Below are 26,159 nucleotides of genomic sequence, written 5' to 3'. Positions count from 1 at the left end.
TATAATAGCTTATTTGGTTGAGGACCTGCTGAAGCCCTCCACTGGAACTTGGGGGCCACCTTTCACCCCTCGCAAGCCGCCCATTCTTACAAGCAGTTTTCTATTTTTGAATTTTGAATTTTGAATCATTTCTTAAGCACACCGGCAGAAAACTGCATTCGGGCGCAGATGTTAACTAGGAGATTGAACATATCACTGTGGAAGCCTGAAGTGACCCTAATGGAGTAGGTTCATTTAAATAGGAAAGTTTAAGTTTTCAATTCCTTTCTAAATCTAGCCAACGTGGTGCATGAGCGGATGCTAGCGGGCAGCTGGTTCCAAAGCTTAGGCCCAAACACAGAGAACCTTCTGTCACCCTTTGAGATACGTTTTGTCCTCGGGACACATAACAGAAGTTTATCTTCTGAACGGAGGACTCTGGTTGGGTAATAGTGTTGAATTCTGGTATTCAAATATCGGGGTGCGCGTTTATGGTAGCACTTGTCCACCAAGCATTCCACCTTAAATTTGATACGGTCTTCCACCATCAGCCAGTGCAGCGTTTTCCTGGCTGTAGACACATGATCTCTTTTACCCAAATGGGCCGTTAACCTAACTGCTGCATTCTGGGCTCTCTGCAATCTTAGCCTTGCCAGTCGTGCCCATGGGCTCCGGGTCTGCCATATGAAAAAGCGTGAGTGTACCTGTTCTTTTTGCAGCCCTGTGGCCTGCTGTGTACACCAGCTTTGTGTACAGGCTGTCAGCTGTTTCCAAGTGTACCCCAGGGCTGCGGAAAGCAGCAGTGACACATTTGGTGTTCTTCTTGGCATACTGCATCATCGGGCAGTGCTGACTAGTTTCCATTTTCTATCTGAAAGTACGCTTTGTTTTCATGCAGCCCTTTGCAGTTGAGGGTGCTGGGGAGACTACACAATGTTTCAATCCATAGACTAGACCAGTTGCATGGTTGCTTGAGCCGAGCAACCCCTGGTGTGCCCCCTTGTGTTTTCTGTTAGTACTTCTCACTTACTGCTGGATATGGAAAAAAAGTACTCTGGGAACTCCCACACCCTGCCCTTTGTGCGGAGGGAACAGGGGGCTGTGACAAATCACATTCTGGGGCACCAGTGGTCCATGGATGAATATCTGGTTCTAAACCATCAATCAGCCCCACACCCCTAGTACAACAGAAAGGATCCGGACAAATTGGGAACACAAGCAAATTATAAACCTCCTTGTCCAATTTTGGTAACGTGATGGAACGGCAGGCTTATCACAGCGAAAATACAATTATTACCCATTGATAAAAGGGACTATCCAATCATGGCTGTACACAAATATCTACTGTACTATTATCACAGCAGACAGTTCTAGCACACTACAAAATACAACCCACCCTGTGAAGGAATGCAGAGGACAATTTCAAAGAACGGAAAAGGTATGCACCCTGGATACTGACAGGAGGGTAGTCGGTAAATTAATAAATCTCAATAGTTTGATGATACATGGTTTCAACAGAAAGGGCGCAATGGGTCATACAATGTCATTAGGGGCTTTCGGGGATGGACCAGGGGGCCAGAACCATAACATACCTTTTGCTGTAGATATTCTGAGTGCTCTACATGGTCGTGCCGGTTTCAGGGCACCTTGCAGCTTCTGCAACAGAGTTCAAGACGGGAGACAGCAGCGGGTATCAGGGGGCAGGCAATTTGGTGTGCGAGGTTGGATGGACAACTGCAGGCTGGCCTACACGACAGCTTGGGGTCAGGAATTGTCTTAATGCTGGTCGGTGGGCCTGAAGCACTGGTCGATGGGTATTGGACGGCATTGGTGACTACAGTGTGACAACAGTGAGTGGTGCAGTCGGTTGCAGCTCGAGGGGCTCAACTGGCTCGAAAATGTCCTTTAAGGCGGACGTCTGTAAATGCTTGTCGATGCACTCCTTCCAGCTTCTTCATTGGGATCATGTTGTCCTTTAAGGCAGACGACCCAAAGCCAAAGCAGCTGCCTTGTCCTTGTTTTGGTTCACAGACTCTCTGGCATTTGCCACCTAGGAAGCTTGCTGCAGAGCCTAACAGGGCACACTGTGTGCTGGCTGGTACCGGTTCTAGAACTGCTGGTGGGTCCTCTGGATTCAGTATCTCCCTCTGTTCCCTGGGAGATGTTTAGGGGAGGGATCTTGCTTCCGTCTTGGTGGTCCTGACATTTCTTCACTGGCGGAAGATGTAAGGCAGGCTGTACCTTCAGCTAGGGTCCAATGGTGAGTTCTTATTCCTGCTCCTTGCGAAGTCTTCATATGATCTGCCCAAAAGAGGAGCTCAGCCCTCTTTTAAAGCCAAATGGGCCACAGTGATTGGTGTAGGCTAAGCCTACTGAAATGTATCTATTTATTTTTACATTTGTAACGTGCCTAAGCCAGGAGGCATCAAGGCGCTGTTGCTAACCAGTTACACAGTGCATATGCTTGAAAGAAATACATTTTGACAGGTAGGTGTAGAGCAAAAGTCACATGAGAACAGCTCAGAGGTTCTCTCCTGTATGCATTAGGCCATAGCCAGAGTACTCTTCAACAGAAAAGTTAAAGAGGTAAGAATATGTAATATTACGTACCATCCATCTTCATGTCTGTTGTGGATCAAAGGGTCTTTCTAGTTAATTAAGCTCTCTGTTTTTCCTGATTACAGCAGCAGGTTTCCCTTGAAGCTGTAGCGAGAACAGACTTTCTGTCTCCATCAAACCACATACTCGTACCTTCTGAATGGGGTCCTCCTCCGGGGATGACTACTGTAAAAATGCAGTACAAGACATGACCTTTCATTGTTCATTGATACTAAGGGCCTCATTACATGGAAGGCGGTAATGGTTAACGGCCACCGTTAATGGTAACGGTGACCGTTAACCATTACCGCCTTACTATGAGGTCCCTTAGCGGGTTGGTGCTTTAACGCCTGCTTTTTGCAGGCGTTAAAAACCAACCCGCTAAGGGACCTCGGAGCTAATTACGGCACCGCAAAATTGCGGTGCCGTAATTAGCGCCTTCCCCATTCCCATAGAGCCCTATGGGGCAGAAATGGGAATGGGGAAGGGCAATGGCGGAAGGGGGATTTACCGCCCCACCAACCTTGGAATGGGGCGGTAAATCCCCTTTCCGCCAAGGCGGTGCCGGTAATTTACCGGCATGGTCCAGGGTGCTAATAGCACCCTGGATCACCGCCTTCCGTGTAATGAGGCCCTAAGAGCGAGAGCTGGCTTCAGGTTGGCACGGTGCATATCAAAGGTTGTTGGGGTTTCCTGTCTCCTTTGTTATTTTTAACCTCTACAGCCAGGCCCCATGTGGGCCTGTTTGAAATATACTCTATTAGTATGCTAATTATGTTAATCAATGTCACCATTATGCAGGCCTCAACAAAAGGACAGGTTGGATCCATAGAGCCTTTAATAGATAATTAGACTGGCCAAGGCAGGGGGAATTTTTTCCCTTCTTTTTCAGAGAGAACATGGTGCAATCCTGGCTGTCATATCCCAACTAAATATGGCAGGGGGACAGCGCTTGTAGGCTGTGTCCACCCAGAGTACACGGGTCTATGTGTACGTTGTGTGCTGAGCATAGGAAAATGTGTGTGGATTAGCCCCAAACATTTTCTGGAGGTTCATCTAACATCATTCAATTTCTGTTAAAATTAAGAAAAACCCAGGCGAGAGCACACCCACTGTGCAGAAGGTCAAATTCCTCACATGTCCCCCAGCCTCAATAGTTGAACCACCACCCTACTGAGGGTCTGGTTTCATCAGTAAGGCAAAAGTACCAGCTGCAGGAATCTGCATTTCCATGCTGGGAGCCTGGCTTGTGCTGGATGGCCATATCTAATCCCTGTAGAGATATGGCCCAACGCAAAAGCTTAGGGTTCTTCCCATGCATGGCCATTAACCATCGCAGAGGCCGGTGGTCTGTCTGGATCGTAAAGTGAGACCCAAAGATGTAGGGTTTCAGCTTCTTTACGGCCCACATGACCGCGTAAGCCTCTTTTTCAATTGACAGCCCAGTACCTTTCCCTTTTTGTCAATTGCCTTCTAATGTAGTCAACAGGTTGCTCTACCCCTTGAGAGTTTAGCTGAGCTAACACTGCTCCAACCCCAAAATCATAGGTTTCAGTCTGGATAATTTCTTGCCAGAATCTGGCATTTTCAGATCTGGGGCCCTGCACAATCCATTCTTTAAATCCAGAAAGGAGGTTTGACAGGTGGGGTCCAAGTTAACTTATTTGGCACTTTCTTGGAAGTGACATCATTCAGGGGCATGGCAATTGTCCCATACCCTGGATGAAATGCCGGTAGTACCCGGTGAGACCTAGAAAGGCTATCAGCTGCGTCTGTGTGGTAGGGATGTCCCAATCCTTCACAGTCTGTACATTTGCTTCAAGAGGTTGTTTCTTACCTCCACCGACCTGATGGCCTATGTAAGCCACTGTGCCCTGCACTATCTGGCACTTCGTGGCCTTGATAGTCAGACCTGCATTCTGCAGTGCCTGAAGCACTTGTTTCAGGTGGTATAAGTGATTCTCCCAGGTGTAGCTGAACACAGCAATGTCATTCAAATAGGCGACACTGGCGTTTTCCAGACCAGACAAAACCAAGTTGACCATCTGCTGAAAAGTTGCAGGGGCATTCTTCAATCCAAAGGGCATCACTGAGAACTGATAATGTCCTTCTGGGGTTGAGAATTCTGACCCCTCTCTCACTCCACCTGTCAAGCTAGCCTGACAATACCCGGCCATGAGGTCGAAGGTACTTGTGTACTTGGCTATGCCAAGCATGTCAAGGAGCTCATCTGACCAGGGAATGGGGTGAGCATCTGTATTCATGACAGAATTAAGCACCCTGTAGTCCACACAAAACAGATATCAGTCTTCCCACCACTGTCCTTTTAGGCACCAGTACCAGTGGGCTAGCCCAGTGGGCTGTGGGATGGCTCTATCACTCCTAGGAACAGCATCTTGGAAACTTCCACCTTGATGATGTCCCTGGCCTTGTAAGACATCCTGTGAATTCTACTCTTCACCAGCTTACTGTCTCCAGTGTCCAGATCATGGGTGCACCAATCTGCGTGACCTGGAGTCAGTGGAAACAGACCGGCAAACAATCCCAATAACCAGCAACAATCTGTCAGTTGCTGTTCTGACAGGTCAGTTGAAAGGCTGACACTTTCAACTGACCCATCTGTGGCTTCAGTGTGCAGGAGGTCTGGGAGGGGATCGGTCTCCTCTTAAGTCTCTCCATCAGTCACTAATGCCATGACCAAGTCATCCTGGCTATAAGGGGGTTTTAGCCGGTTGACGTGAAAGATCCTGCACCAACCCTGGGTTTAACATGCTCCATAATACACACCCACTGCTTGGGAGAATAGACTATCACTGTGGCCTTCTGGTCGTGCCAGTGCTTCATCAGCTCCTGACTGGCCTTTAGGTTTGTCGTCGACTGTTCCATGTACTTTGCCATTCTAGACTGAAGGATAAGTACATAGTCCACCACATCTTGTGTAGGGGATGAGGGGTTGATCTCCCATCCCTCTTTCACTAGACTGAGGGAACCTCATATAGGGTGTCCAAACAGAAGCTCAAAGGGGCTAAACCCTACTCCGTTCTGTGGCACCTCCCTGTAGGCGAAATAGAAGCCAGGGATGGTAGGAGAATATCCCACTTTCTCCTCAAGTGCTCTTCCAAGCCACCTATCATCCCTTTCAGGGTCTTGTTGAAATGCTCAACAGACCATTTGTTTGTGGATGGAAAGATGTAGAGAACCGGGAGGTGACTCCACACTCTTCCCACGTAGCCTTCATACATGCTGATATGAAGTTTGATCGCCTGTCAGAAATGACTTCCTTGGGGAATCCAACATGCGAGAATATCCCAATCAGAGTCTTTCCAACCACACAGCCTTTGATGCTCCTCAGAGGGACAGCGTCGGGTACCTTGTGGCATGGTATACCACCAACAAGATGTATCTGTCCCCTGAGCTGGTTGAGGATCCAAAGGACCCAAAATGTCCATGCCTATTCTCTCAAAAGGCCGCCCAACCAGGGGTAGTAGAATTGAGGGTGACTTTGTGGCACCACCTGACTTGCCAGAATCTTGACAAGTCAGGGAGGACCGGACAAATTCCTTAACCTTTATGCCGAACTGCAGCCACTGAAAGTGCGCAGACAACTGATCCGATGTCTTAGTCACTCCCAAGTCACCCGCTAAAGAAATTTGGTGAGCCAAGTCCAAAAGGAACTTTCTGTGGCACTGGGGAATCACCAACCTTCTGGTGTCTCAGAGTCCTTTGGCTCACCGTACAGGAGTCCATCCTCCCAGTGCACTGTGAACAGGCCAGGGGCCTTGCCCTTAGTCTGCCTCTCTGGCTGCTTCTGAAGGCCCGCCAGAGTGGGACATTATTTCTGGGATTTAAAGAATTCAGTGTGATCTGGTCCTAAAGCTTATGCAAACTCATCCAGCTTGAGCAGGCCTTTTAGATCTGAGCTCACCTTGTCCTCCACCTCAGGTTCCTACGCTGCGACAGGCAACTCTGAAGTCACTGAATCCCCTGCTACCAAAGTAGGGTCCTCAGTGGCTAATGGCCCCACTCCCGCAGGAGTAGGTGACTCTGCAGTGTCCGGAACTGGACTAGGGGTTACCAGCCACGTCGGTCCCTCCAACAAGCCCTCTGGAAGCACTCCGGGCCCTAAGGCTCTTAGAGTCTTTAATATGACTGACTTCTGGGCCTTCGATCGGGTAGCCTGCGACGCTATCTCAGGATCAGGAAGATCATTACCCAACAGACATTGGACAGGGATGGAGTCTTTCACCGCTGCCCAACGATGGGTCGTTTCACCTTGCCAGCTGAACTCTACTATCGCCCAGGGGCATTTGTATTTGTATTTTATTTATTTGTAGCGCACGCCAGGCCCACAGGCTTCCGGGCGCAAAAACTTAATAGACATAAATTACAGAAATATACAAAAATATACAATGGAGCATAAGGTAAAGATGAAAGCAGTTACAGATACATACCGTAGTGAATGGATTTGGGTAGCAGTGTTACATAGTCAAGCAAACTTAAACAGTTTATCATGAGGAACATGAGTTAAACAAGGCATTTTCAGTAGGGTATAGGGGTCAGAAAACTCTAGGTGGTTGCTTAAACCAGGAGACTGAATCAGATTTGAGCGAAGAGCCATGATTTCGTTTTCTGTTTGAAAGCATTGAATGAGGGCTCTGATCTGATGGTGGTGGGGAGAGAATTTCAAAGCTTAGAAGCCAAGACAGGCAAGCTCATACCTCCAGCTTTTTTAAGTCTAAATCTGGGAAGAGATAGGCCTTGTGTCTGAGCAATTTGATACTGTACTCTGGAGGTATAGCTAAGGACAGTGCGGGTCCAGAGGCAGCATGTAACCATGTCTCAGATATAGCAATAAAGTTAAGCTCTTGGGTCCTGATAAGGTCAGCAAGGTCTAGTGCATGGGCAGGGAGAGATCTGGCGTTGATAAGGTCGCCCTTGATCTGTGAAGCTTTTCTTACTGGGGCTGCAGTTTTGAGGTTAATGTTAGGAATGGGAGTACACATTACATGAGGGCTGTGACTAGGAGAGGGAAGTTTGGGCGTAGTGTGAGTGAGATTGTGGGTAAGCCTGTTCAAGTGGGAGAATCTGGAACCTAATCTCTTGTTTCTAATGCGGATGGAGCAAGGTTGATTTGGTGAGGGTTTCGTTGCAAAGTGTTCCAGCCAAAGAGCGGGGTTATTAAGGTACTGGTTGGTAGGGGCAGAGTTATGACTATGCTCATTAACCACTAGCAGAGGGCATCCCATGGTGAGGCAAAGTGGAGGCAGTAACTGATAGTGTGAAGGTTATACAATAGCACTGTCAGTGGGCTGTGTCAGCAGAAGAGAGCACGAAGTAGGTGTGGGAGAGCAAGTAAGGTGTTCAGGTGATGCATAAATGAGCAACCTGGCAGTGATGGACAAGATAGAGAACAATAGATGGCAGTGTTGTAATAGGGTTCACGAAAGCATGATAGACAAAGGAGGTAGTATAATAGGAGCAAATGGTGAACCAAAAGGTAGTGCATGCCAGTGAGGAATGAGAGCTGCAGGAAAAAGGTTGGCACATATGGAACAACAACTTAGTAATGCTAGCTCTAAAACAGGTGCTAACAGCCAAAGGAGCCCATTAGGCACTGATAGTGTTCACAAACGTGCTAAGGGGTGTAGTGGATCACAGTGACAAAGGTATAGTGCGGCACCGACTAGTAGAAATTGCTGGGTAGGCTAATATGTCTCTAAGCAGGAAGCGAACAGTCAAATCAGGGCAGTTAGGCAACTAGATGCAATCAAGATAATAGCCACGGAAGCCGTAGGCCCCAGAATGGTGCTACAGAATGCAGAGCAAATGCAAATACAAATGAAGGCAGTGGTACTGGCGCAACTAAAAGCATAGGACCAGATCATCAGAAGTGAAATGAGGCAGCCTACCGAACAGGGCACAAAGGATAATAACCTGCATAGAGCTCATACATGCAACTAGGTAAATAGCAAATGAGGTACCCTCAGTGCTTTAAGTGGGGTAAGAAATTGAGGGGGGGGCCCTTGTTTGGGGGCGTGGCTTTCATTGTGGGCGTGGCCTAAAAGTGCACAAATCATAGTAAGGTGCGCAAACAAATATATAAATGTATGTGAGCATTTATATGTTTGTATGCGTACTACTATGGTGTGTGTACTTTTCAAGCCATATTTTATAAACATAGCAATGTTACATATTTCTATGTTTATAAAAGGTGGCTTGAAAAGTGCACAAACCATAGTAAGTTACGCACACTTGTGTGCTTACCTTACTATGGTTTGTGTACTTTTCAAGCCACCTTTTATAAACATAGATATTTGTAACATGTTTCTATGTTTCTAAAAGATGGCTTGACACGTAAACAAGTCAAGGCATCTTTTATAAAGCGTTGATGACGGACAAAACAAACCGCAAGGTGGCTTTGTCCGTCGACAAAGCTTTATAAAAGATGCCTTGAATTGTGCACGTTTCAAGCCGTCTTTTATAAACATAGAAATATTTCTACCTTTATAAAAGATGGCTTGAAACGTACACAGTTCAAGGCATCTTTTATAAAGCTTTGCAGACGGAGAAAGGCACCTCGGGCTCTGTGATTTATCTGCTCAGAGCACATAGATCACTGAGCCCGAGGTGTCTTTCACCCTCTGCGAACCCGCGGGCTCCGTGATTTAATCTGCATATTAGATCACGGAGCCCGCGGGGGTCAGTGACCTGGGGAGGGAAAACAAAGGGACAGTAACTTCCTCTGATGACCCTGATGAGGGGTCATCAGAGGGAGTTACACTAACTGACAGAAGTGCCACCAGCCTCAGCGTTGCTGTGGCTGGCTGGCACTTCTGTCAGCTTGGCCGACATACTGACGGGCGCATCTCCCGTCGCGGCTGCGGCCACGGCGGGATAATGCCTCCCGCCAATGATGTGTGGGACGGGGGGCCCCGGCTGGGCCCCGGCTCAGCCCCACTTTATGGAGACTGCCGGGGCCCGGCCCCGGCAGGCCCCGGCCCACTTAAAGCACTGGGTACCCTCCTACGAGGCGATTAGCTACGTCAGGACCAAGAGGTAGGTGAGACTCAGACGCCGCAAACCTACTACTCGGATGTGGCACAGCTAATGTAGCAGGCTAGGTGATAGGCAACAGGGGCAACATTAACCCTATGGAACAGAGCAATGTTAGCAGAGTAAACACTGTTAAGCAGATCATAGGCATAAATCACATGTTGCGCAAAACCAAAATCACTAATAGCATTGCATGCATATAGGGGATAAAATAGCACATATTCTCTATTGTTTTCAGACAGAGGAGCGCCTGCATCAGTAGCAATGGAAAGGGGATGCACCGTTAGGCAAAAGTCATAGCACGCATCACACGCGATTAAACAGGGTGCGTATACATGATATTACTGTCGGCACAGTATCGTGAGTTATACGAGAATAGCGAGGTACACGTAGTACGCAATATGAGCAAGTCGGCTACAGTAAACTAGTAAACTGTAAAGAGAAGATCTGAGCACAGTAATGCAGGAATAGTACAGTGCGAGGTGGTGAATCAGTTTGGCACATGGCCTGATAAAGAATGTAATGACAAATACTCGAGTCCAAAAACAATAGTTCACTGTGCACTGTACTCACAGCGAGTTTGCCAGGGGCACTTACTCTTTCCATCAAACCCAATAATGCTACAATCAGGCCCATTGATATACTGGCCTGACTGAACCCATTGCCGGGTGACAGCAGTGAGGCTAGCAACGGTGTCTCAGACCGCAGGAGTTCTGTGCCCATTGATATATGCATGTTCTAGATAGAGTTGAGTATTATTGGGAACTTGGATCTCTTCTGGAGACCCGGTTCCGTTCTCACTCAGTATAACCAATCCACATTCAGCCTCTTCTTGACCTTGAAGGAAGTCCTCCTCTAGGAGGCCCACACTAATGATGGCCTCCTCCATGGGTCCACCATTCACTAAGGCTTGCATGGGTAAGCCCTTGCGAGCAGGATCCCCTTTCCTATGGCCCAGCTCCTTACACACAAAACAACCTTTGTGTGGTGATAACGCATGTGTCCCAGTGTTCGGGGTGCATGTGCTCTTCTTTTCAGTGTGCATGGCTGAACTAAAGTTTTGGGATTTCCCTTCAGAAGAGGAGTGGATTGGACCTTTGTCCTTCCCATCCTTGTTACCTTTTCTGTCTGACGATTTCTCTTCTGGCTTGGGTGCGCTCGCCGACCCTTTTTCTGGACTCAAGTACTCACAAACCTGTAGGCAAACTTGGCAAGCTCCCTATGCTCTGTAATAGTCTTGTCCACAAGATGCTGGTGTAGGACAACCTCACAATTCTTCAATACATGATCGCACGCAATCAAATTGTACATCCCTTCAAATGAGTGAACTTTGTTACAAGACACCTAACCACTTAGATATTACAATGACAAGTGTGTGAACGCTTCAAATGTTTGCCCACTTTTCTTTCTGAGCTCTCTGAAGCTCTTGAGATACTGTTCTGGGGTTTTAAAGAACTTCCTGAGCAGGGACGGCATTCATACCCTCGTAAATGCCCCTTACCTCAGGAGTTAACTGAAGAAATGTATCAGTCCCTGGTATTGGTAAGTGACTCATCAGGGCTGCACCTCACAGTACATCATCCACCTCCTGTACCGGAAAAGCAAGCTTGATGGCTTCAAACCAGTCTAAAATACCCTGCCCCACCTCGTAAACCTGCACTAAGTCTTTGGGATGTGGCACAGGTTTTATCTCAGGCACCGCAGTTTGAGCCGCTAGCGCTGCTTTCGTTAGAGGTGGATCTGTGGGCCTCCTTCTTCTCTGCAAGTGCCAGTCTGCGCAGCTCTATGGTGGCCCTGTCCCACTCCACTGTGACCTTGTCCCACTGTTTTTGTTCCTCTAGCACTAGTTTTCTCTCCTCCAACAGGAGATTTCTAGCTGCTACATTGTTAACAGCAGGACAATTACTGGGCCACTTCGAGACTGCACCAAGGCCTGGGACCTGCAAGATGCTGCACTAGCCTGTTGCTCCGGCAGACTCTAGAGTGTTGAGAAACTATGCTTGCTCCTGGCGGGATGGTTGGCGAGAAACACTGCTCATTCTGTCTTCCTTGTCATCTTCCACTACGCTTCCCGGAAGGTCTGTGAGGAATTCGACCATCCGCACGGGGAGTGTGCCCTCGCCTGGGCTGTTTGATGTTTTTGTACTGAAAATGAATGATGGGAGATCAACCTCAGAAAATATGCAGGGCTAATCTGCACAGATTTTCCTCTGCTCACCACACAACAAAAACATATTCATGTGTACTCTGGCGGGACACAGCCTACATGCGCAGTAATCCCTGTCATATTTAGCTGGAATGTGACAGCGACGGGTCCATCAAAGCATCTCACGAAGGGAGAAGGCAACACCTTCCTCTGGTCACGGCCAGCCTAATTAAAATATCAAATGCTCTGTGGATCCACCCGCTCTATTGTCTAAGTTCTGCTGGTGGCAGCGCCTACTGGTGAGAGTTAATTAAAACAGGACCGCAGTAGGCCTGATCGCAGAACTGACAAAAGGACACAGGAAACCCCAACACCTCTTTGATATGCAAAGTGTTAACTAGAAGTTAGCTCCCACCCCTCTGTATCAAGGGCAGTGAATGTCATGTCTGGGACAACTGTTTAGGTAGACAACCCCTGGCGGGAGACCCCCCTTTCAGAGGGAAGAAGTAAGTAAATTGTTGGAGACAGAAAGTCTGCTCTCGCCACAAACTTCAAGGGAGACCTGCGCTTTGATCAGGAGTCACAGAGAGCTCAATTAATCACAGAGACAATTTGATCTGCAACAGACAGGAAGATGGGTGGGACTTAGTCGTACATTTTGTCACACCTTACCTTTCCTGTTGCAAAGCACTCTGGTTATGACCTCACGTATAACAAAAGATTGTTGTGAGACCCAGGATTGGTTAATTATGGTAAGCTTAGCCTGCACCAATCACTGGGGCCCATGGGCTTTAAAAGAGAGCTGAGCCCCTCATTTAGTGGATCCTCCGACGACTTCGAAAGGAGTAAGAAGAAGGACTCATTTGGACCCTGGCTGAAGGTACAGTCTGCCTTACAGCTTCTGCCAGTGAAGGAAAGTCAGAATTTCCAGGACGGATGCAAGATCCCTCCCCTAAACATCTCCCAATGAACAGAGGGAGATACCGAACTCAGAGGACCCATACAGCAGCTCTAAAACCGGTATCCAGTCAGCACACATCATGCCCTGCAAGGTTATGCCAGCAAGCTTCCTAGGTAGGAAGTGCCAGAGAGTCTCTGAACAAAGGACAAGGCTGTTGCCTGAAAACGCTCTTCTCATCTTTGGGCCATCCACCTTAAAGGACGACGCGAGCCCTGCGAAGAAGTTAGGAGGAGTGCATCGAAATGCATCTTTCAATTTCTTTCCGTGCGGATGGTCGAATTTCTCACAGGGCTTGGGGAGGGAGGTGAACTGGTTATGTGGGCTGAACTGAGAGGCAGAGCCCCAGTTTAGGGCCAGCAGCACCCCACTCTTCAAGGAACCCAATCTTGGAAATTTGCATGAAAGCAAAGAGCATTTAAGGAACCTAAAAAGAACCATATCATTTTATATTTTAAATATGTTTGTAGTAATGATTCAGGAGGAAATCCTTCTGAGCAAGCAAAGGCTGTGCAAGTTGGGCCTTCTGCTCTTTTCATTGTTCACAAAACTCACCCTAACAGAAAAGAAATGTGTAAATTGCAAGCCATATATATTTGGGCATCTTCATGCACAGTGGGGCTCTGCTGTTTCTGTACGCAGCTCTCAAATCTCATTCAGTCTCTCAAATCTTCTGAAGTGCTGCTTGTGGTTGAGAAATCCATGGCCCTGTCTTGAGAGCAGATCTTTGGGACTGAACAGTAAGCCTAACCTGGCGGATTTGGGCCTCGGGACAGAGCAGTTCTACGGCAGTACAAACTCTGCCAGAATGCAGCCCTGTCTTCTTCTGGCCCATGTCCTACCCTGCTTCTGGCTCTCGACTGGTGTCACCATTTCAGACATCTCCTGTGAACTTAAACTTCCTCAGTTGATGGTAGAGAAGGTACTGTTGGAACTCTGTAAGCTCTTCTTGTCTTTCTACTGTTCAATGCCTTGCTTCTAATCCACCAGCCCCCTTCCAGTTTTCAGGAATGTTTGCCAATCCCCTGAACCTTCTGTCAGCTGCTTCGTCTCAGTTGGTCTTATTTCTCTGTCACTTTTTCTTTCCTGTGTGCCCTATGTTGTTATTTTTGTATTCTTTATAAGCACTTGAACTCCTGTCAGAGATGTTGCAACTGTAAGATGAGGTGGGCTCTGTGCTCATCTGTAGCATCAGTGTGTCAGGGTTTTACATGGTGCAAACCGAGCTAGGCACCATGATAAGTCATTTATAAGACGCCTGTACACAAGTATTTCTAGGCACGACAGGACAAGGAAGGGAGGACTTTAACGCTCATCTGGTTCCCACGGGGGCGCTGGTCTAGTCTGGATTGCTGTGGCCTCTTCTAGCGTGATGCGCAGGACCCGGAACACCGATTGGACAGGACCTCCAAATCGTGCTTGCCTGGCCCGTAGGAATATCCTTCTGCAGATGAGAAAGGGGATTAACAGTCTGCAGAATAGTGTGCTAGCTTCCCCCTTTCCCCCCTTCCCCCTTCGTTCCTCTCTAACTTCCTCCAAACCCCGGTTGAAGCTCACCTTATGGTTTGGAAGGATGAACTCTCCATCCTGCTTCTGGTGCAGGGGCGCGTGTTCGTCCAGTTACTTCACTGGTCTTCAGAATGGCGCTGGCAAAATCCACTTGACTTTCCTGAGCGATGCGCCGTAAGTATGAAAGTTCAAAGTTCAAGTGAGGCCCCCTTTATGTTGTCTTTCTAACCTGTGATCTGTCCTTTATTTCAGGTGAAGAATGAAGGCAATTCGTCGAGGGGTTAAACTGCCGAGGTGAGTAGTGATGAGGGCGATCCCTCTAAATGTCCTTATCATTCCCCAGAAATGTCTCTTGTCCTTTCCCCATAGGGGCCGGGGTACGGTACCTGCCAACGGGGCGGCGCCGACCCGAAATGTGGAAGAAAAGGCAGTAAGTATTATGGCTGTTAATCAGGCTTTCCTTCTGTGTTCCTTCTGCTCACCTTTTGTTTCTTCCTCTCTCCTCTAGGTGCAGAGATGCGGCGTCCGATGCTGACAGCCGCGATGGAGCCAGGAGATGTCTCGAGGACAGGTGAGGGAAGCGTGGCGCTGCAGCGAGCAACGCAATGTTTTTAAATGGAAGTCTTTCTTCAGGGATGCTGGCGAGAAGATTCCGGATGCAGGTAAGAAGTTTGAAATAGTCCTTGGTTTTCACTTTTCTCTTCTCTTCCTTCCTTGCAGGTCTTCCAGGTTCGAGGCGGGCGTGGCTGGAGTCCAGGAGCAGGAGCAGACACGGTGAGCGTTAAGCTGCAGGAAGCAGAACAACGCGAAGCATGAGCTGCTGTCTGGGCGTGGCTTAAATAGCCTCCAAAGAAGTCCCAGGTATGTTTCCTTCCCCAACTAGGTATGTATCCTTCCCTGGCCACGCCCGAGTGAAAAAATAGTCCCTATGAAAAAATAGTCCCTTTCAGGTCTCAGGGAGGCCTGAAGCGTGCAGCATGGTCTGCATCAGGTAAGTGCACAAAACACCTCCCTTTATGAGCCTGGCGCCTATGGCGCCAGGACTGATGTCCAACATGAGCCTGGCGCCAAAGGCGCCAGGACTGAGTCCAAAGAGCCCCTATAAGGGGCCGCTGGGCTTTTACCGGAGGGCATGATGCCTGCTTCCGGGGGTGCTGGGCCTGGCCTGGTGCTCCGGGGGTAGGCATCATGACAAGGACAGAAGGAGGACAAAACAACTAGGCCTTGTGTTATTCAGATCGTGCAAGTGCAGTGGGCGGGGGTGGAAAGGTGAGTAGTGCCAGGGGGCAGGGGAGAGTGCAAAGTAACTCGAAAGTCCTGCTGGAGGTGGCTCATAAGTGCAGAGAGTCAGGGGACTGTAGGGTTGCAGATACAGTCCCTTAAGTGGTTGAGGGCCTGGAGACAGTGCAAGGGCAACTGGTCGTGCAGGAGCCTGCTCCTGTAAGTTCAGTGGGTGGCCAGGTAAACAAGTATGCACAGCGGACAGGGACATCAGCAAGGGAGAGGAAGAGAGAAAGCGGAAGCGAAAAGGAAGGTCTTGGGTTGCTTTGCATCCTTAAGTGGTCCTGTTCAAATTTGTGAGAGGCAGTGAGGCTGTTCCAGAGGGACTGCCTGGAGAAGTGTCTGACCCTCAGAGAGTTGGAGGGGGATGAGCGCAGGGCTCAAGAAGGAAGATGCTTAGGAAGAGAACGTTGGTTGTAGTGTGTTCCCCGGCCCAAGAAAGCCGTGTGGACGATGCAGAGGGTCTTGAACTCGATCCTCACAGCCACAGGGAGTCAGTGGAGAGATTTCAGGGGTGGAAAGATATGATCCCTGGGCTCGAGGACAAGGACAATTCTTGCAGTTCTGTTCTGGATAAATTGTAAAAGGCGAAGAGTAGAGGCAGGCAGATTTAGAAGGAGGCTGTTTCAATAGTGCAGCTTAGAGAGGACCAGGGCTCTGGAGACAGTGAGCTTCTGGGGGAAAGTGAGAAAAGGAAGAATACCTCTGAGAAGGTGCATCTGATTTATTTATTTATTTATTTATTTCCATTTGTAAAGCGCACAACTGCCCTCGGGCATCGTGGCGCTGTTAAGAATACTTGCTTGGTTACATAAGTGCATGTGGTGAAATCGGTAGCAAAACATTGAAGGGTGGCAACAACAGGTGATGCATATAGTCAAATTGGTGGCATAAAACAAGAGCGTCAACCCCATCTTAAAGGGTGGCAACAACAAGTAATGCCTGGGTCAACATTGGTGGCATAAAACATGAGCGTCAACCCCCATCTTAAAGGGTGGCATAACAGGTAGTGTATATGGTTAGACTAGGTGGCATAAAAACATGAGCACCAACCCCATCTTAAAGGGTGGCAGCAACAAGGTAATGCATGTGATCGAAATTGGTGGCATAAAACATGAGTGCCAACCCCATCTTAAAGGGTGGCAACAACAAGGTAATGCATGTGATCAAAAATTGAAGGCATAAAACATGAGCGCCAACCCCATCTTAAAGGGTGGCAACAGCAAGGTAATGCATGTGGTCAAAAATGGTGGCATAAAACAGGAGCGCCAACCCGTATAAACGGGTGGTGACAACGGGTAATGCATGGGAGAGGGTAGGTGCGACCAGAGGGGTTGTTGGGGGGTTCATGCACACACAGGCGATCAGCGGGGGCCGGTGGCGTACTGTGGTGGACAGGGGTAGGCAGGGCCTTAGAATTGGGCCTTGTGAGGAGGGCTGGCCAAGCCTGCCAGCCTTCCCATTGGCCCAGATGAGCAGGGCTACAGCCAATCCCAGACCCCCAGCAGCACCATGCCCAGCACTCCAGTGTAGGAAATAGACACGGCCATCTTCGAATGGCGGAATTCAACACAAAGTAGACACACAGCATTGCAATTAGAACAGGGCAATAAACATGCTCACAAATGTGAAGGACTTCAGCATGGTAAGTGTGCCTATGCAGGCAAAGTCATAGCAAAATTAAAGTTCCATTCAAATGCGCCATTGCGCGCCGCTTTGTGGCAGCCCAGAAATGTGGGGCTTACCTTTCTGGTGTCTGTGCTATGTATGCACTAGAAATCAGAAGCACGGGGGAGAAAAGAGCCGCAGCCGCTCAGGCAGCTGCATCCAAGAAAGGAAATCATGAAGGAAAGTGTGAGAAGAAGGGGCCAGGATCGGGCCTTGTGAGGAGGGCCGGTCAAGCCTGCCGGCCTTTCCATTGGCCCAGATGAGTAGGGCTTTAGCCAATCCCTTACCCCCAGCAGCACCATGCCCAGCTCTCCAGTGCAAGCAATAGGCACGGCCATCTTGGAATGTTAGTGTGACTTCTTAGAGACATCAGAGATGTGAGGAGAGAAGGAGAGGGTGGAGTCAAAGATGACACAAGGGTTCTTAGCCTCACAGGAAGGAGCAGGTAGCGGGCCCAGGGTGGGTGGTCAGAGTGAGAGAAGGAAGGCGGGAGCAGGTGTCCCAATGAGGAGGATCTCAGTCTTACTGGAATTAAGGCAGAGATTGTTGGAGGCACACCATTCCTGAATTGCGGACAGTCTGGTATGAGAGAAGTAGCAGAATAGGCTGAGGGGAGCCTGAAAGAGAGCTTGGTGTTATCTGCATAACCCTGAAAGTTAGAGATGAAGGTAGAGATGCGGTGGGCCAGAGGTGCTATGTAGTGGTTAGAGCACCAGTGAAAGAGGTTAGAACCCTGAGGAACACCACAAGTAAAGAGAGAGAGAAGAGAGGAAAGACCCAAGATGGACCTGGGAGGATCGATCAGTGAGAAAGGAGGTCAACCAGGCAAGGGCCCCGACCAGAGATAACCAGGTTGTCACGGATACAGAAATAGGGTACCATTATATTGATGCAGTTAGAAAAATGTAATATTATGGGTTCAGATGAAAGCGTATGGAAAGAGGAGATACACAGGGTTACAGGCAGGGGGTACAGGTTAATGAGTAACCAGCCCAGAAGGTTCCGTAGAATGAACTAATTTGGATCTTTAATACATTTTAGTTGCAGTTTAGTTATTCAACGTAAAAATATCCACCAAAGAAGCATGTCCTCTACTTAAAGACATGTCTGAGGCGAGAAATGCTTAAAAAAGCACTTGCATACATGACAGCATGTTTCCTTGCACTCGTCGTCAAGAAAATAACTTACAAGCCTCAAGACTGCCTGTTCTCCAGGTGAAGCCATATGTCTGTGCGTTTCCAGCACCTTCCTAGCTGCACTGCTAACACCTGGCCTAGCAGCTAAGAGTGCCTCCCATGACTTCCTTTACAGCAATGTTTCCATTGGTTTTCTATGGCACTTCTTGCGGGCCAGACAGGAGGACTAGTTTAGTGCACTCTCACATAATGAGGGCGAAGGAGCTGCACTAGAGCAACGTTTTGGTATTTAAAACTCTGTGTACTTTGTGGGACCAGCTCACCCCACAGTACCAAGCAGTTTAGTGCTGCAGCATGGTATCACTGCCTTAAGATAAGCCATATTAAATCAGCACCCAATTTCCGCTGCTCTGGCCTCAAAGTGCTACGTTGTGTCTGTGCAGGTAGCTGTAGGGCTTGTAGTTTACATTCCTGTAAGAGCAATTTCCCCACAAATCAGGATAGCCAGTGCCTCACATCAAAGTATTGTCTCAGATATCCCTTGTGCCTCACACGTCACTTTTGCTCACACAGGCTAGCGAGTGCCTCACAATGCCAGACCCTCACATTCTCCACACTAGCAACTCATGCATCCGAGGCCCTCACCTGTTGTTGAGCAACGTCAAAAGCTCCCCGGCGTGGTACAGGTCGTTCCTGGTCACTTGGCTGAAGCGGAACTCGTTGAGGTTGCAGAAGGTAATGGCGGGGAAGACCATCTTCTGCGACATGACCTCATCCAGCTTGGTGAGGTGGGGGTACTGGAAGTAGTACTGAATCCTCTCAGTGCAGGCAAAGACCAGCAGGACTAAGGAACCCAAGAAGCACAGCACCCAGATGAACCTCTTGAAGAAGACGCGCTCGTACGAGAAGATGTGGGCCAGGCCATGGAGCGTGGAGCCACTAGCGAAGGCCTGGAGGCTGATCGGTTCCTCGTTGTCCACCTCCGGCTCTTCCACCTTCAGGTCCATCATGGTCCTCTGCAGACCCAAGATCGGCTCACCTGTGGGCACAAAGAAGAGAGGGGTGAGATATCATTACAGGCTTCATTGTACAGATTACCAGGAGGGTACAGTGTAAACCAAGAATAGCCTGGGTGCACCTCACCCTGAAAAGGGAAAGAGGAGAGTCAATGAAGGACTAGCATAGGGCAATCTGTGACATGGCACTTGATGGGAGCCATTTTGGTAAGATTAAGGAGAAACTGCACATACATATTGGACTATGATCACCATGCACGGATCCTTACTACTAAATGCCAACAGCGTGGCTATCCTAATAAACTGGTTACAAATTCATACAAACGGGCAAGATTTACCCCCTGTGACATTCTGCTACAACCCAAGGATTTGGCACCACACGATAAACTAGTGTGTGCCCTTACGTATAGCCCACACACTTTTTTAATCAAAAAACATTGGTCTGTGGCGCAACTTTCTCTACCGGAAGAACCACTGCCGATATTTGCAATGAAAAGACAGAGGAACTTAAAGGACCAATTGGTCCATGCTTCCACCCAAAGCAAATCTTCAAGATCCAATACATCAAGCTGGGATCTACGTCCTCTGACGGGGCACTTTCCAAGTGGTACCTGTTCAATTTGTAAATTTGCTGTCAAAATCAAAATGTTCCCCATACATGGCAAAACTTGGGAAATACGTCATCACTCAAACTGTAAGACACCATGGGTGATCTACTGCATTGAGTGCCCTTGCGGGCTCAAGTACATAGGCAAAACCACATGGCCGGTCGATACACGTATCACGGAGCATCGCTCCCGGATCTGCTGTAAAGCTATCAACTCACCCCTAGTAAGCCATTTTATGGAATATGGCCACACAACTGAAGATCTACGTTGGTGGGTGATTGACGTGGTTAAGATGCTTCTAACCCACTTCAGACATTAGCTAACAAGGAGGCACGCTTGATTTTTGCACTGGACACGATTGAACATGGCCTTAATGACGTATCCCCAGCTTGGTGTTAAGTATTGGTTAGAATGTTTTCCCCTTCTAATCTACTTCCCCCAATAACTTCTATGCCCCATACACTTCAATCTGTGTTTGATCTGGGGCCGCTCTCAATGCATTATAGCATAAGGAGAGATTATTTCCTGCTAAATGCGACTTTACAAGGATGTTCCATGCAGCTTTGCTCTTTTGTTCATCCTTTTTGTATTGTTTTATTTATTATATTTTTATATTCATTCATATTGATTATACAAAAAGGATCTTTTTTCATCCTTTTTGATTTGTCCTATTTCTGTTTTTTCCTAACTCCCTTTCAGGACATTCAAGTATGATGCAACCCACGGTGCCCCATTGTATTTTGGAGCCGCCTGGGGTCCATTGACATGAGCCCTCTCTGTAGACACATGTAACCTATGGAGGCTGTGTTTGCATTGAGCTGCCCGGGGGAGCAATAACCCCAGTCCTCTTTCTATGCACCTTAAATGTAGCAATAGCCACGCCCCCGGAAGTCCAGACGTTTTACTTGGCTCGGAGGCACCACCCAGTACATGCACTCAGCTAGTATGGACTTTACCGTTGCACCCGTCGATCGTAAAAGTTTATTCATCTGTTCCCCTAGCAATTGCGAAGATCGTGCACAGAGACAGCTACATTTGTTTTTGAGACACCCTGTTCTCTCCTTAATCAGTGCCGGACTCCAACAGCACCCCCGCCGCCACAACTCCACTGCCGACGGCAGGTTTGTTCACTTCAGTTAATACACATTATTTGACACTCTCAATTGATTAATAGGAAATGTTTGCCACTCTCTCATGACATACATTTTGTTTTAGATGTGTGTGCATACCTCAGAGACGGTACCCATAAACCTGAGTGAACCGTTCATGGTGATCTGTTTCATGACTTCAGAATGCCTGTCTAGGAGGCATCTATAGAATTACTTTAGGGATGGACTCAATTTACCTGCTAGTGGTGATGGGAGCTATTCTCCTTAATCACTAAATATGGGTGTCTACATTTATATTCACATTTAGTTCTATATTTATTTTCATTATATCTTCTTTATTTACTATTCATCTATCATTCCTTTCCCTCTGGTATTTTTTTCCCACTTTTGCACGGTGCTTACAGGCTTTGCATAATTAGGTGGCTTTCCTTCCACCTCACTTTTGGCTATGGGACATAGGAGGGAGATGGCTGGGGTCCGCCTGCCAACCTAAAGGGATGGTTTCCTGGTGTTTCACACCATTTTCTGGTGCTCCCAAATCACCTTTCGTGCTAATACCTCTAATTGAATTTAAAAATGTTTTTTGAGATAATACAACATAATGGGATGACATTTGATTGTATTTGTAGGGGCTGAATTTAAGATCGAATCTCCTGATGAAGGTGTCTCTGTCTTCACACCACGGAAACGCCAACTTTTAAGATTGAATCTCCTGAACAAGGTGGTCTTTATCGGTCTTCACACCACCGAAACGCCAACTTTGCCACGCCCTTGGCATAGGTGCACATGTACCTTTGACCAGAGGACGCAGCCACTCACGCTTACCAGCGGAAGGCGTACTTAACTGAGTTCGTAACTGTATGGATAGATATAGACTTCTATCAGAACAAGTGCTTTCTGTTAAAACGTATTGCTTCTGCTGTTTTCTTCTTCTCTACTTACCCGTCTCCCCTCTACCTTTCCCTTTCCCATAAAAACGGAATGTATTTTGTACATATTTGAAGATTTGTTTTTTTATATGTTTACCTACTTGTGTACATTTTCCTCATTAATGAAGCCAACAAGTGGCTATATTCATGTTTACTTTCATAAATAAATAAATATATATTTTTCTATATATGTTTTTGAGTTTTTTGTGATATGTGCTATCAACAATAGGCACATCTGAGGTTTAGTATGACAGGTGGTTTAGTGCATATGTCAAACTGAATGATTTATTCTGTTTTAGCTACCAGTTGAACATGCACTGATAGCTTCCTAAACCATCCTATAACTTTTGTCATACGTGAACGTCTTTTGTTATATGTTAGCTTTTTGCTCCATTGTGCCCCCTAGGCATTTGGAGATCCTCTCTGTTTATATTATAAATTTTTATATTATAAAGCCATTTTGGTAAGGGATGGGTCCAGCGTGCTTCTGCGTTTGAGTGTAAACTACAAGCAAAACGCTCACATATCAGCAGGTTAATGGCTTGTTGCCAAGGCCTGGGGTTACGCGTAGCCCGCGGGTGTAGGAGCGGAGATTGGGTGAAGTACTGGAGACACAGAGGGCGCAGGTTTCCTGCCCTAAAACCTGAGCTATACACTTTGGCCCTGTGGATATGATGGTAGGACGAGGAGCCCAGGTAGGTCCCAACTTCCCAGCCATGCAGTGAGCATTGCTCGTCCTGGGCTGCACCGTGGGCACTGCGCAGCCTGTGGCATGAACGACTGCATCACCTCCTCCTGTATTAACCCAAAGCTTGGAGACATTATTCCCTCACAATCTCCTTTCACAAGCTGTGCCCCAATACACAAACATAGGCACACATCCGAAGATAAACTATTGCCTCGTGCACTAACCCAAAGTGTTTGAGTCATGCTACCAACCCAAAGACACTGCCCGGCCAATGGCTCACAGCGTTCCATGTGACACACGAAACACAAAATAACCTACAAAGAACCACAGAGTGGTGCGAACCCGCACTTGATGGGCCAACTCAAAGGGATTGAGTCGACCTCCTTTCTTCAAGCTTTGTGATCTCCTGTGTGTTACAAAAGGTGATGTTTCCACCTGTCCACCGCTCTACTCACCTAACTCCCCCCAGCGAGGCACCAAAGAGTTACTGCACGTGCTGCCTTCTCAACCTGGCAAATACAGACAGCCCTCGTGCCTCACCGCCCTGCATCCGGACACACACACACACACACACATAAAGAGGAACACACAGCAATACACACAACTCATAGGGTGACCCGCGTAGAAACAGTCACACGTGAGTGCGCACGCACACACGCACACACACCTATGTGCACAGTCATACATCTACACAGTGACAACGAGGTACACAAGCATAGACATGCAGAGATGCACAAACATCCCCACACAAAGTCACCAATAGATGCCCGCCCACACACACAGTGACACGCGAAGTATATACACTGCAATATAAATAGTGACACACAGAGATGGAGACACGGACACAGACACAACTTACAGGAGCCAACAACTACACAGATACACACTCATAGATACATGGAGCGATACACAGATTGTCATATACCGATGCACAGCTATTCATCCATCTCCACGCACACGCACACGCACACAGAAGCACGCCCACAGTCACAGAAGAAGATGCAGATCTAGACAAATACCCAGTGACACACAGGCACAAGCACGCCTACCGGCAAACAGATGCACACCTAGACACACTCCCTGGTGCAAAGAGATACACACGCCTCGGGTTGCAAAGTGGTCATATTGCAACCCTGAGTGTGCGCATCTCTTACACACATCCGCACGCACATGGTGACGAAGATGACAAGCACGCAAATAGCAAGCGGAACTACACACCCCGGGACACCACACGCTCAGATACACGAACACACAGTAACGCAGACAGACAACCTGCATGACTCAATGACTTACACGCAGAGGCACTCATAACCATATTACACATAATGTGTGACACAGACATACCCACACATCTACTGGTACAGATATCTGCGCAATGACACACTCAAATGAACAAACATGCAAGCACACGAGTACATACACACAGGCAGGCACAGAGATACAAGCACACGGCGACACACTCGGGCAATGCACACCGAGAAACACAAGGTAACTCTCATATAAAGGGGCACACAGCGCCACCTAAATAAGCCCACATACTCTCATACCGTACCACACACACCTAGCGGCCGATCAGTCCCCTCACCTGTGGGCAGGGCCGCTGCAGCCGGGACTCCCACACTCGCCGACGCGGGCGCACGGGGTACGGGACGGGCTCACCACCAGCGCCCTACTGCTGCCGCCGAGGCTCGCGGGCGGCGAGGAACAGAGCGGACTGGCGGCTCAGGGGGCTCGACGCTGCCGGCAGGATCCTCGGCGCGCCCTCCCGCCAGGGAGACATCGAACCGTGGGTGGGGGGTGGGGCGGGAGCAGCAAAAATAAGTCACGGTGCAGCCCTCTCCCCAGACGGAAAGGCGGCTTCGCCAGGCGATGTGCACTGCTGGCTCAACCCGAGGGTGCGCCCTTCTAACGCCTGGGTGTCACGCAGGGCTTAGCTATCTGCAGGGGTGCATGGTGCAACCTGGCGTGTAGCTCGGCGGGCGCAGAGATCCTCGGAACGGATGGCGGGTGCCTGCTTCAGTCAGGATGCCATACTGCTGGAGGTCGCCCTGCAAGGATACAGGAGGTATCACAATGCTAAGATCTTGGCGATGCCACAGTAAAAATGCTGCGTGCCGTGAAAGGATGCTGAGATGATGGCGGCCCGGAGGAAGGGTGCTCTGCGAGGCCAGGATTAGACAGACACTGGAGGTGCCGCTGCCAAAGGCTGCGATGCGATGCGATGCTTGTGGCACCGTGGAAGGCTGCTCTGGGATGCCAGAGGGAGCGCGGACGGATGCTGGAGGGGACACTGCAAGGATGCCGCGACTCCGGAGGTTCCTTGGAAGGATGCGGCGAGAGGCTGGCGGTACCCCAGGAGGATTCTCTGAGATGCTGGCGGTACCCCGGAAGGATTCTGTCCTGCCCTGTTATGGATTCCCCTTTACGAGCCGCACTCCGCCGAGGCCCCTTCGGAGCGCCACTGCGCGGAGGTCCGGGGAGTCCACCCAGCTTCAGCCAATAGAGGATTTCTTGTATAATTTCTGGAAACTGGTGATGTGAGGCTGCTGGCGCCGCTGTCTGGACGTGGCGGCGCTGGAGGTACTGCTGGTTCCCTGCTGAACAGTGATGCTGGGAGCATGTGGATCGTCCGTCCCTCCGTGCGTGTGTGTGTGTGTGTGTGTGCGCACTCCTCCTCCCGCTCTCTGGCTCAGCGGTCTGTGGTGTCCACGGCGGTCCCCTCTCAGCTGCACCTGCCGCCTCCCAGTACAGACTGCCACAGCGGCTCAGCCTCTATGGTGGGGGCTCGGAACCCCCGGGACAGGCAATCTACTCCACTAGAGGGGAGCGTTAGGAGTTGCCAAAATACTGGAGGTAGCTTGCGCTGGCATGGCGATTAGAGGGCGGAGGTACCCCTGAAAGGATGCAGGAAGGGTGTCACTGATAGGACGCGGGATGCTGGAGGGGGGCTCTGGTAGGATCGGATCCTGCTGGTGCCGCTAAACGGGTCAAGGCACATACCCTGAGAAAGAGTTACTGATGCAAGGGTACCAAGGAGAAGGAGATACCACTGTAAGGGTCCAACGGAGAAGGAGATACCGCTGGAAGGGTACCAAGGAGAAGGAGATACCGCTGGAAGGGTACCAAGGAGAAGGAGATACCGCTGTAAGGATACAGAGGAATAGGAGAGACTGCTGGAAAGATAGCCGGGAGACTGCTGGATTATCCCGAGGAGAATGAGACATGGGTGGAAGGATACCAAGGAGATACCGCTGTAAGGATACAGAGGAATAGGAGAGACTGCTGGAAAGATAGCCGGGAGACTGCTGGATTATCCCGAGGAGAATGAGACATGGGTGGAAGGATACCAAGGAGAAAGAGAGACCGCTGCCAGGATATTGAAGCGGATACGCTGGAAGGATATGGAGGAGAAGGAGATACCGCTGCAAGGAGAAGGAGATACTGAAGGAAGGATACAGAGGAAAAGGAAATACCGCTGGAA

At 48.9% G+C, this 26,159-nt stretch overlaps 1 protein-coding gene across 2 annotated transcripts in view; it reads right to left on the bottom strand.

Annotated features, from left to right (window-relative positions):
* ASIC1 (acid sensing ion channel subunit 1) overlaps positions 1-25,467 on the bottom strand; it is a 601,299-nt gene extending 575,832 nt beyond the window's left edge. Inside the window, exons 1-2 of one of the 2 annotated variants that reach the window (XM_069653671.1) lie at positions 24,264-25,467; positions 18,974-19,367 (exon numbers count right to left, since the gene is read on the bottom strand). In XM_069653671.1, the coding sequence (XP_069509772.1) occupies positions 18,974-19,338 (365 nt within the window). In that variant the 5' untranslated portion in view covers positions 19,339-19,367; positions 24,264-25,467. The remainder of the gene's footprint in view (positions 1-18,973; positions 19,368-24,263) is intronic. The other variant, XM_069653672.1, reaches the window with a different exon arrangement.
* Positions 25,468-26,159: the final 692 nt, after the last annotated feature.

This window comes from Ambystoma mexicanum, chromosome 3q (genome assembly GCF_040938575.1).
Source record: "Ambystoma mexicanum isolate Mex_15411 chromosome 3q, UKY_AmexF1_1, whole genome shotgun sequence".
Classification (NCBI taxonomy): Eukaryota; Metazoa; Chordata; class Amphibia; order Caudata; family Ambystomatidae; genus Ambystoma; species Ambystoma mexicanum.
The sequence above is the reverse complement of the archived record's forward strand: the minus strand, read 5'-3'. Positions and strand labels throughout refer to the sequence as shown.